Source organism: Nelumbo nucifera, chromosome 3 (genome assembly GCF_055504915.1).
Source record: "Nelumbo nucifera cultivar China Antique chromosome 3, China Antique-T2T, whole genome shotgun sequence".
Taxonomy (NCBI): Eukaryota; Viridiplantae; Streptophyta; class Magnoliopsida; order Proteales; family Nelumbonaceae; genus Nelumbo; species Nelumbo nucifera.
Genome location: NC_142651.1, coordinates 46,732,791 through 46,744,967, shown reverse-complemented (window position 1 = coordinate 46,744,967; position 12,177 = coordinate 46,732,791). Strand labels below are relative to the sequence as shown.

General features: G+C 35.5%; 1 protein-coding gene across 2 annotated transcripts in view; it reads left to right on the top strand.

Moving 5' to 3' along the window:
• Positions 1–11,615, top strand: part of NHL8 (NDR1/HIN1-like 8) — a 29,547-nt gene extending 17,932 nt beyond the window's left edge. The window contains exons 4-8 of one of the 2 annotated variants that reach the window (XR_016084133.1): positions 2,672–3,057; positions 6,562–6,788; positions 6,895–7,042; positions 10,618–10,883; positions 11,295–11,615. Coding sequence is in view for 1 of the 2 variants with exons in the window: in XM_088901405.1 (XP_088757531.1) it covers positions 2,672–3,057; positions 6,562–6,788; positions 6,895–7,042; positions 10,618–10,746 (890 nt within the window). In the remaining variant the exon portion in view is untranslated. Of the gene's footprint in view, positions 1–2,671; positions 3,058–6,561; positions 6,789–6,894; positions 7,043–10,617 lie in introns of both variants that reach the window. The other variant, XM_088901405.1, reaches the window with a different exon arrangement.
• Positions 11,616–12,177: the final 562 nt, after the last annotated feature.

Here is a 12,177-nt window from a genome sequence, read left to right as displayed (position 1 = left end):
GGTTAAATTAGCCCAACAAATCACTTGCAATTAATTTCTCTACTAGTAACACTCAACACTACATGTGAGGAAGGACTTTTCCCTCTCGGTCTTTATGACATGGTGTCCAACCTCCACCTCTAACGGATCCTCATGGGAAGCTGTACAGAGCATTCTCTATGTCTTAGTAGCAAATCACATTGATCATTAGTTGACATGCCATTCTTGAATACCCCAACATACCCTGGTATTTGACCTAAAAAGGATCTCATTGGTTGGCATATCAAAGATAAACACTTGGTACTCAGCCTAATACTAATATCAAGTCTAGGGATTAAATGCAACACCCAGTTGTTCCACTTATCACAAAGTCCAGGAACACACTGGGTTTGGTCTAGTTCAATGTTTCTTGCAAACACACATTTTCACACCTTAAGTCACAAATCCAAGTAGCTGAGACCCACTGCTCCACTACTTGGTAAGTGTGAGAATGACAACCTTCTTAGGATAAACTCCCCAGGTTCATCCACTAGTTGTGAACATTTAAGTCCATATTTTTTTATTAGAAAAAGAGGATTTTTATAAATTTAATAATTTAGTAACAGATTACAAGTGCTTTCTAGAATATAACAATATCGAAAGGTCCCATAATACAAGGATCATCAGCCCTCTCTTGTTTCTTGCAATTTCTGTGTGTTAGAGATGGGTTCTGTGTTCATTAGCATTTTACATTTGTTTGATGATTTCCTATTGTTTTGGGAGTATTGATAATCTGAGGGTAGGCTTCTTCATGATGACTTCTGAACATTGTATGAAATGGCTGTTGATTGGGGAGTTCTAGTGCAGGATTTCCATGAGGTTGTGGCTAATGAAATGGTCTGGGATCCTTGATTTTTGAATCATGTTAACAGTTGGTAGGATGACATGCATATGGATCTTCTAGCAAGGTTCCAAATGTCCAACATTGTTCCAAATAGAGATGATAGAAGGATCTAAGACCCAGACCCAGATGTCTTATTTTGAGTTTTCTCCTTTTACCTGACCTTAATTTGGTGTAAAACATACCCTTGAAAATATGTTCCTTCATGTAGAAATCTCTTTTGTTTTTGTTAAGGCAAAGAGAGCACAACCCTAAAGAAAAATAAATAGAACAATAACACAAGACTAGGAGCCTTAAGAGAAAAATAAATAGAACTATAACACAAGAACAGGACTTGTGTGCTTTGGCATGATGCTCGTGTTCATGGGCAAAGACAACCCAAAAAATCCACTAGTAAAGGTATCCATTGCCATCCCTTTTGTTCTGCATAATATCTATCAAATTATGTATTTCTGTCAATTGGGGCTTGGTATTGTAAGGGAGTTCAATGTCTGAATGTGTTGTGTGGGATTTTTTTCTTCTACTGCTATTATTTTTATTTGCTTCTTTCTGTCAGGTTGAGAGCTTTGTAGAGGCAAGCTAAAAGTTTGTATAAAGGGGTTTTTTTTCACCTTCTTATGCTATATTTGACAATATTTCTATTTTATGCAAGATTTTGTTCATCCTAGACTATGTGGGTCTTTCTTCTTTATTATTTGCTATTATATTCTAACTACCATGGCCATTCTGGTACAGTTCAGCCCTTAATGAGCTCCTACTAGGAAATTTCTACTCTGTGTTTAGTGTGGTATAAGACTCCACAGCTCATTCACCTGCTTCTAAGCATATAGGGAATAAACCCAAAGGGGGAGGGGTGCTCTGTAACAATTTATATGAAGGTTCCAAATGGATGGTTAAATATGGGTAACCATATCCACCAGGGATACAACTGATGTATGATTTTTAATGTAGTACCTTTTAATTTCATTAATAAAAGTAGAAGTGTTAATCATTAAAAATGAACCAATTTGCAGATACATTGGCAAAGCAGGGGGTGGGAAGGGAGCAAATGTTTTGGGCTATTTTTTAATTTCTTTCTTGGTCTCTTGGGAAGAGTTAAGTCATTTTACCTCTTCCCGGAGTGCTGTATGTAATCCTGTCTTTTATTTAATAATATGAGTTTCTGTTATTGATCAAAAAATTAAAAAAAACCAAGGAACTTAATAGATTTTTTCTTTATTTTTTTTAACTTTAAAAAAAATGAAGGGTGGCTATTAATTTTCAACATGTAAGATGTAAATTAGTATAACCAAGGAAAACTTTTCATGGAAATGCTGCATTGTTTATCTCGCTTGAACATTTTGTAAAGAGACTGGGCCGAATGGGTCCTAGTATCTTCTCTTGTAATATATTTTCTTTTTCTTGTTAGCTAATGGGCCTCTCTTAATGGACCTGTTATTTCTTTTTGTTTGATCTCTTTATGTTACTACCTAGCTGGCCGCCCATTTAAGGACATACTTGTAATTACCTTAACATTAATTCTTAATGTACTGCTGCTCTTACTTTTCTTGTACTCCTCTTTCCGCCATCTTCTTCTCTTGTACTGCTGCTCTTACTTTTCTTCATTTTTCTCTCCAATTTTCAAATTTACACCTAATTTTTGAGGACTGATTTACATCTCATTTTTTCCATAGATTGCTTTTACTTAGATTGTTTCTAGTTGTTAATATATAGATCTTATCACTAGAGTTAGTATCTGTATGAGCGCAAGGCAAAAAAATTGTTCTACCCATATCACTGGATGTGGTATTGAAGTAATCGTTCTCTTTTCAGGCACAGAGTTTGTCAAATTACCATGCCAGCATTTCTTCTGCCGGAAATGCATGAAGACTTATTTGAACATGCATGTAAAGGAAGGCACCATAAACAAGTTGCTCTGCCTTGATGCAAAATGTGGAGGTCCAGTCCCACCTGGACTGTTGAAACTGCTGCTTGGGGATGAAGAGTTTGACCGTTGGGAGTCCTTACTGTTACAGAAAACACTTGACTCGATGTCTGATATAACCTATTGCCCAAGATGTGAAACAGCCTGCTTAGAAGATGATGACCAGCATGCTCAGTGCCCCAAGTGCTTTTTTAGCTTCTGTAGTCTTTGCAGAGAGCGGCGTCATGTAGGAATAGCATGTATGACACCAGAAATGAAGTTTCGAATTTTGCAGGTAACAACTTAAGACATATTGTTGTATCATTGAAAGATGGCCTATTTTGACCCTCTTCCTAGCTAAATATAGAAAACCACTGTGCTAAATTGTTTGTCTGATTCCAACACTGTACAGACATGTTATTTCTTCCTGCTATCCTTTTCTTTTATCCCTGCCTTCTATTTCTGTTGTTTTTGTAGTCTATCTTGTGACATTCATGTTGAATCATATACTTGGGGTTGGATACAAGGTGCCACTCTCACCATCTGGATGGGGTTGTTGTGGTTCAATTGACATTGAAACTATTGTTGGAAAGCCAGTAGCATGGTTGTTGTTTTAGGTTCCATGATGTTGGAACCCATGTTCATGATTCAGTGCTTTTTCAAGGCCCAGGTTTTTTTTCTCTTTTGTTACTGTTGGTGGTCATGATTATAGAATGAAAATATCTCATAGTACTTCATGTTGTATTATTCTTCGTCACCTGTTTTTAACAAATCTCTATGCATGGAAATATGACTCTAATGAGGGAAACTTATCCTCCTTGACTGTTCAGATTAATGGATGACAAGAGAGTTAAGTTTTATCACCAGAAGCTTAGCATTTTTTTTTTGTCATGGTGTTTTTGTAGTGATAGTTTTTTGTTTTGGCTATTTATTTGTTCATTTGTTTGGTTGGTTGATCAGCTGGAGGTTGGGGTATTTACAACTATCTATATCCTCTCGTGTATACAATATCTTTTTCTATTATCATTCAAACTTATCCTTTTTAAAAGAATTTCTCCAATTTGTATGAATTAGGTTTTACCCATTGTTCATCAGTCTATGTTTCTTTGAATTTTGAAGAAGTAAATGCCATTCGAACATGGGAAAGAAGTAAACCGTGTTTTCTACTCATGGTGATGGTACCAAAAAAGAAAGAGAAAAGGGGGTCCCAAGATAATGCAATCAATTATTGATCTTCTTGGTTGGACAAAGCTGGAGTGGCAAGGAAATCATTTTATCCATCATACCAATCATTTTCTCAATGACATCTGTTCAGGATAATATCTCATTATCAAAAGTTTCTCTTAGCATGGGCAGACCCAAGGGGGCATGGGGCATCCCCCCACACCCTTTTCAAACCAACCAAAGAAAAGTTAATTAAGCGTACAATCATGTAGGGGTGTCAAAGGTATTCAAAAATCCGATTTCGAATTCGAGATTCGACATAATCAAATCGAATTCGGATAATTCAAATATCTAACTGGTCAAATTCGGATGTCCTATTCATACGAATAGCTAATCGGATTCAAATTCGGATATGACCTGATTCAATTCGATAAATATCCAAATTTGACCGATTATTTAATTCTTATATATAATATATAAAACTTTTAAATGTTTTATATAATATATATAATAATTAAATTATATAAATAATTGATATATTTATATACTTTATATAAATAAAATTTTTATTTTATATATTTATTAATTACCTAAAATAATTAGTTAGTTGAATTTGAATCGAATCAAATATTCGAATATTTAATCGGATTCGAATTCAAATGTTAATTTTCAATATCTGTCGGATATCAAATCGGATTCGGATTTCGAATTTTTTAATCAGATTCGAATTCGGATATTACCTGATCCAATTCGAATTCAATCCGTTTACACCCCTACATGCATGTTATAGAGTTCCCCAGTCATTCACAGTGACCTCTTGTATACATGAATCCTATATGGGGTTGGCTACATGAATCCTATATATTCATGTATTCTATTTATTTATTTATTTTATCAGTGAACGGAGTAATTTCATTAGGTATGAAGAAATAAGTTACATCACAGATTTAAGAACAGATAAGAAACAAGACCACTTATCCAAGGAAACAAATTAACCCAAATCTGCCCAAAAAAATTGATCCCTGTGCACCCCTTGTTTTGCAAAGTATCTGCAAATCCATTTGCTGTTTATCTTAACCCAGTTGAAGCTTGCCTCAAGGTCCTTTGCTAAACTTTTGATCTCTCTGGTTAGATGTCTGAACTTCCACACACCCAGGCTGCTGTCATCCATCCAAGAATTTACTAATTTAGAGTCACCTTCTATTATGCTTAATATCCATTGTTAAATTATTTATGCTTAAATCATTTCTTACTACTCTGACCTATATCCTTTTTGGTCTACCCCTACCCTTTCTACCTGTTCAGCTTGCAACAGATTACTTCTTATACATGCATAAGTACATATTTAAATATACGTTTGCATCTGTGCTATGCTATTACACATTTTTATATCATTATATACATTCCAGATCTCCTACCCACAAACTTTTATCACATCCCTACTCACAAAACACTACCACCATGTATTGGGAACATCTCCCCATGAATGACAAGGGAGATATTCCCAATGCGCACCTGTAGTGTCCTGTGGATGGAGATGTGGGAAGAGTTTGTAGGCAGGAGACCCGAGCTCCATTATATATGTATATTGTGTTCAGGATGGCACTTAAAGTGGCTTGGGCAGGACACATAGTCATGCTCTGGCTATTTGGACCTCATAACTCAAAATGTTGGTGGACCCCATCTAAGGCATACCTACAGAAGGCAGCATGTTTAACAATTTGATTGGAATGGTTATAGCAGATTCATAAGTTGCTAGAACTCTTCTATCACCTAAACATGCACAAGATAGAGTCATATCAAGCTAAGTTTTTGGCCTAATGAATCCCCAATGTGGAACTTTTTTGGATCATAATCACATAAACTTCATACACGTTCACATTAGAGGGCTATGCCATTTTGTTCATGTTGTAATTCCATCTCTTCGACTAATATCATATTATTATGTATATTTGCACATAACTCGTGGATTGGCCTGGTGGATGAAATTTTTACCACAGATGTTAAAAAATTTAAGGTCAAGAAAACATCTTTATTCATAGAACTCAGTGCCATATTGAAAAGCAAAACTAAACTACTCTATTGGTCATTTCCCCCCCCCCCCCCCCCCATTTCAATTAGACTTTGAAATTTCAAGAATTCACTTCATTGGAACGTCCAATAAAACCAATGTCTATGATGCTTTTGACAAATAATATAGATTCACCACATTGCCAAAGCTTAGGTCCATATCCACTCTACCCTGCCCAACACCCTGGAAAAGCTGGGATATTATGAGGTATCTTTTACAGTTTTTCTTTTTCTTTTCTTTTTTTTTTCTGGTTTAAAACTGCCATGCATGCTCATAGATGTTCCTTCCTTCAACTGTTAGAGAAGTTTCAACATAATAGCCCTGCCACAGGCAGAAAGGAAGCCTTAATTTTTCAGTATAAGTTTCATTTATATTTATGTTGATCCCCCAAGAAAAGTCTTCTGGTTGTCACTTAGGATCATCAAATTCCTCTGTCTCTCTGGTATAGCTGTTTGGCCTGAAAAGCTGCTCTTATTGCCATCTAGAGAGAGTGTTGTGCACAAGATGAACCATCCTTGTCATTTGATAAATTAGTTTTTTGAGACTTTACAGTAATGCTTGCAGGAGCGACAGAATTCATCTCAGATCAAGGATGAACAAAGGCGCAGGGAACGTGAAATGATTAATGAGATTCTTAGTGTGAAGGAAATACTTCATGATGCAAAGCAATGTCCATCTTGCAAGATGGCAATCTCTCGAACTGAAGGTTGCAACAAGATGGTATGCCAGAACTGTGGACAGTTCTTTTGTTACCGTTGTAACAAGGCAATTGATGGATATGATCACTTCAGGTTGCAGCTTAATTCTCAAGTTTAAAATTAATTTATTATGATCAATTTATTTGTGCATGTGTTCTTACTTAAAAGTTACCAAACTAATAGTATTTTTCTAATGAAGAGATGGAACTTGTGAACTTTTCCCACGTGAAATGATCCAAATCTGGGTGGAACAGATGAATGAACGTCGGTTGTTAGGTCAGGTACAAGCCAAGCTCTTTGCAGATCGCCGTCACTCATGCCCTAATTGTGGTCAAATGAATGCAAAGGTCAGTTGAAATCAATTATAGTTATCCTCATCTATTCAGTCTTGAACTTAGACCCGATGCTGTTAATGTTAAAGAATCTTAGTTTTGGGTTGTAACACTGGCAGCTTCTAAACTGTCAAACACTATGCAACTTATCTGAGCACAGCAAGAGTCAGCTAAGTTATTCTTTGTGTTTGACAAAACCAGTTGTCTTCTACATCTCCTATCTTTTCGTTTTTCTAAACAGAAAAGGGGGAAAAAAGGAAAAATATCATGAATACATATTTTCAACTGTAATGCATGGGAAACATTAATTGACACAAATTTGACTCCCTCATCTCAAAAGTAGTATCCATCTAGCATTACAATGCTATTTGTGAGTAAAAGCTATGATACCTGAATCCTTCATTTTACACCAAGGCTCCATTTGTTTTGAAGTAAAATAATTGAAACTGGTCAAATTTTGCCCTCTTCAGTGTTTTGACATGTGGTTAATTGTTTGTTTTACGTGGTCAGTAGGTAAATTCCACTCATTTTACCAGCCAATTTACTCAGTTTAGGAAGTAAAATTTTACTTACAAACTGAGAAAATATTGTATTCACTTTGAGAAGAAAACTTTCATATGTTTATACCAATAAAATTCTGAAGCTGACAATCTAAAAGGGAAGAAAACTTTCATTTGGTTTAGAACAGGTGGGGCCCACAAAGACATAAAAAGTGAATAAAATTTGAACCAATTCTGAACCATTATTTTACTCAGTTGGATTTTACATAGGTAAAATCAGATTTTACTTACACAACAAGTTGAGTGCAAAGTACCATGTCTGCTATTGTCTAGGGATACATGGGAACGGGTTCTGTTGGATCCACCATACTTATATCGTGCTCGCTCGATGAGGCTTTGGTAAATTGTATATAATGACCATTTATTTTGACAGATAAGCAACATAAATCATTTATTCTTGTATTTTTAAAAGGCACTTTCATCTTGAAGTTTTTTTTTTTTATCAATAACTGTTAAATACATTCAAATTAGATGTAATAGTACAAAAGAAAGTCAGTGAGAGACAAACCCTCTTATCTCTCCCCTTTAAATTTTAATCAAAAGTTACATCTGTGCCCGAAATAGTTGAATTCTCCCAACCCCTTGTTTGGCTAATGCATCAGCCATCGAATTAGCAGTTCTTTTTACCCAAAGTATTCGCAGTTCTATGTCCTTTGTGATCCATTTGAATTTTTTTCTTCTCATTGTTGTATTTCCACATCCTGCTTTCCTCATCAAGTAGCCAAGCCACTACCAAACTTTCATCTTGAAGTTGAAACTCGAATGTATTAAATGCTCCACTTTGGTCCTTATTCCCTGTAGACTTGAGTAGATTATTTGATTTGTTATGTTCCAGGTGCAGTTTGTTCATTGTTGCATGTTCCCATTATGAGTATAATAATGAAATACAGCTAAATTGTTAAAGATAATTTGCTGCTTACTGGAAAATTATATCTTGCATTTCAATGTACAATTTTTGCATAAATCTATACCCAGGTGGGGTACCTATCTTAGCCAAATTCCCATAACCCTATCCTTCAGGGTAAGATGGATCAGACTCCTATAAAATACATTCTAATTCATTCAGTTAAATCTGGAATTTTATTATCAATAATGCTGATATCAAAACTATCTACTTCTTAGAGGCATGGTGGCAAATCATCTAATCCATTTATCAATCATCATTCTGTAGATTGTCATCCCTCTGTCATAAATATGTACTATATAATACATAAGGAAAGCACAAAAATGATCATGGTTACTGCCATCAAACATTACAGATGAACTTAAAACATTTGGGCAGCCCCATGAGACTTATTTCTCTTGGGAAATGATTCATGTACTTGCTAACCTCCCAAAACCTTGCCATTTTATGTGGTTGTGTCTGTTGTCTGTTTTATCATCTTTTGTAGTGACTTTGCAGCACTTAAGTTTCTACTGTCATAAGATATCTCTTTTATTGTGCTATTTTATCCACTTTTCTGGACTAAATTAAAGTCAAGTAAGCATGTATTTATCCTTGTTTTTCGTTTAGGTCGTAAAAAGATAACCTTCATTAGATGAAAAAGGAAGAATTACAATCAACAGAGTGAAGACAATCCACCAAAAAAAAAAATACACACATTGAGCCTCACTACTTTAGCCCAAGGTAGATCATAAATTAGACCCAAATGCTTCTCTATTAGCATCATTCAATTCTACCACAACCAAACAGCAAATTTCAGCACTTACTTTTCCTCAGTCTGAACCTTATCCTGAAAAAATATGCATTTCTTTTATCTCCAAATGCCCCAATAGACTGCAAACAGAATGATGCTCCAAAGGATTTCAGCATTTTAGTTTCCATAATGTTAGGGTAAGTAGAGAAGATATTTCCTGGTAACAAAAGAACGGATTTTTGAATACTAAACATTGAAAAAAATAAAACCCATATGAACTTTGATGGAAGCAGTGCGGGTAATCTAGGTCCCTCTGGAATTGGAGGGGTGTTTAGAGATAGTGAAGGTAGAATCATTGGCCTATTTTCAGACCCAATAGGAGTAGGGGACTCTTTAAGTGCTGAGGTTATAGTTGTCATGGAGGGACTGCAAAAGGAAAAAGGCATGAATCTAAGAAAGCTAGTTATAGAAAGTGATTCAAAGTTGGTAGTGGAGTGACTGCAAAAGGAAGAAAAAGGATCTTGGGTCTTTAATAATGAAAAGAAGAGATTCAAGTGGTTGACACAAAATATGGATGTGAAATTCAGTTGGGTTAAAAGAACTATAAATGGGTTTGCTGATGTATTAAAACAAGGGGTAGGAAGGAATCATTTATTTTGGGTTCAATTGTAATAGCAAAATTCTTCTGTGGAGAGTTAAGATAGTTTATCTCTCCATTTCTTGTATTGTTTTATATCTAATGGAATCCTGTTATTGATAAAAAATGAAGAATTGTTTAACATCTTCCTCTTGCTCTTTGCACATAAAACTAACACTTGGCAACTGAAAACCCTTTGATTTTAGATGATTAAATGTTAGATTGATATCCAGAGCTAATAACCATGTAGATACTTTGAGAAGGCATGCTTAAACATAGAATCATTGCCCCAGTGTTGTGACACCATCTCCATAGCTGAGAGGTCTCAATTCAAGCTAAGACAGGGCATTCTTCGTTTCTTGAGTATTGAAGTTGCCTATTCTTGTGGGGCATGTAGATTCTAGTCTAGCTTTTTCCCTAAGTGGGTCCCACTAGACAATCTCCCTGTACCTTAAGTACCCTCTCCTAAAATGTAATAGGTTGCACAGAGATCTCAAAAGCTGCCATAAAAGAACATAGAATCATTAATATGCCTAAACTGTTTGGGCAACATGTATTTGGGTTTGATGATATAATGCATTTGAATCTGTTGTTCTCACTACAATTTGTGTTTAATGGTCTCACTTGGTTCTGATTAGTATTGGTTCAATGGACCTGTCATTGCTTGCATTAATGGATTATCATGATAAACACACTGTGTTTATATAACTGAGTGATAAGAGTTCTCTTTTCTGTTCTTATTATTTTTAAACACAGGTAGGAAACAACAACCACATCTTTTGTTGGTCCTGTCAAAACCACTACTGCTACTTGTGTCGGAAGATTGTCCGGCGCAGCTCTCAGCATTATGGGCCCAGAGGTTGCAAGCAACATTCAGTGGGATGACTCAAAGGAGCTGCACCCAACTGTGTGGAGGAATGATTTTCAGCCATATGGTCCCAGTAACATTGGCATCAGCAGACGGTTAATTATATATCAAGAAAAAATCAGTCATCTCATCAGATAACGGATGGCAAATTCTGGTAATGTTGTCTTGTCATGCTTTTTCTCTTTTGCTCCTCCCTGTCAAATTGTTTGTTTGTGGTGGAAAATGAGCTACCCATAAATGAGATGTTTTCTCCTGCTGAGGTTTTGTATCGAAATTAAGTTGAAAATGCTTTGTGTGGAAATTAAGATGATGATGAAGACTTATCCGAAAGTTTATTGATTTGTTTGCTTGGAAGGGTTCTTATTTATTTATAATTATTTTCTTTGTTTGTATGCTACAATTAGTGGAGTCTTTTCATTTAAGTTTTGTGTAGCATGTGAATTTACAGCATAGAGAAATGTATTAATGTCAAGTTGTTAGGAAAAACTGTGATGACTTTATTTGCAAGAGAAGTTGAAATTATTATTATTTCAATCTTTTATTAACAACAGGTTGTGTGATGCAGATAGAGCATACCCTTTTTACTCGCAGGTCCAAGTCCAACACCATAGGATCTCATATTGGTCTAAAGCCTAAAGCAATAGAAAAAAAAAACCAAAAATTACGACTTCAGAACAAAATTCATTGTTCTGTGGCCCATGTCCTGTGGCTCAGCTCATAACGACATACCCCATGGTCTAAATGTAAACTCATTCCACCAGACGTCATTAAAGAGCATAGAAGAGAAATTTTCTAGAATATATGCTGAGGAGATAATCTTTTATAGTCTTTTGTACAAACTTATACTGAAGAACCTTGCTTTGTAAGATGAGGTTACTTTCATTTATTGTTGTCTAAGATTAGTTGTGTACACTTTATGCTTAATTAATCAAAGAAATTCTATTTAATCTATAAAAAGCTTGTTGCTTGAGAGGAGAGATTTCTCTCACATATGGTGTGCTTATATGGTGGTAGCAAGACTCTTATATGTCTTACCTTCACTTCTTTTTCTTGTTCTGTCTCTTCTTTCTTATTCTATTTGTTTCTTTCCCTTTTCTGACAAACATTCCCATTAAAATTTCTTGGAGTTCCTGCAGCTCGTGAGATATATTGTCTTTGTTCTGTCATATATGTTGGTTGGCATTTATACAATGTATTATTAAAGTGGTGCAAGGCTTTTCTGGGTTTAGCAAAGGTCATGGTGACTAAAATTATAGATCTAAACATAAAAGGCTAATGTGATGTTTTCAGTTTTCAAAACCGGGCCAGTTTTGGACCAGAAAAATCAGGAGCCAGTCACCTGATTGGTTCCGTTTCACCCCAAAACCGCTTTTTGGCAAAAAAGCGTTGATTTGGTCAGCAAACCACTGACTCGAGTGGTTGAACCGTTGAACTGGACAGTGGTTTTT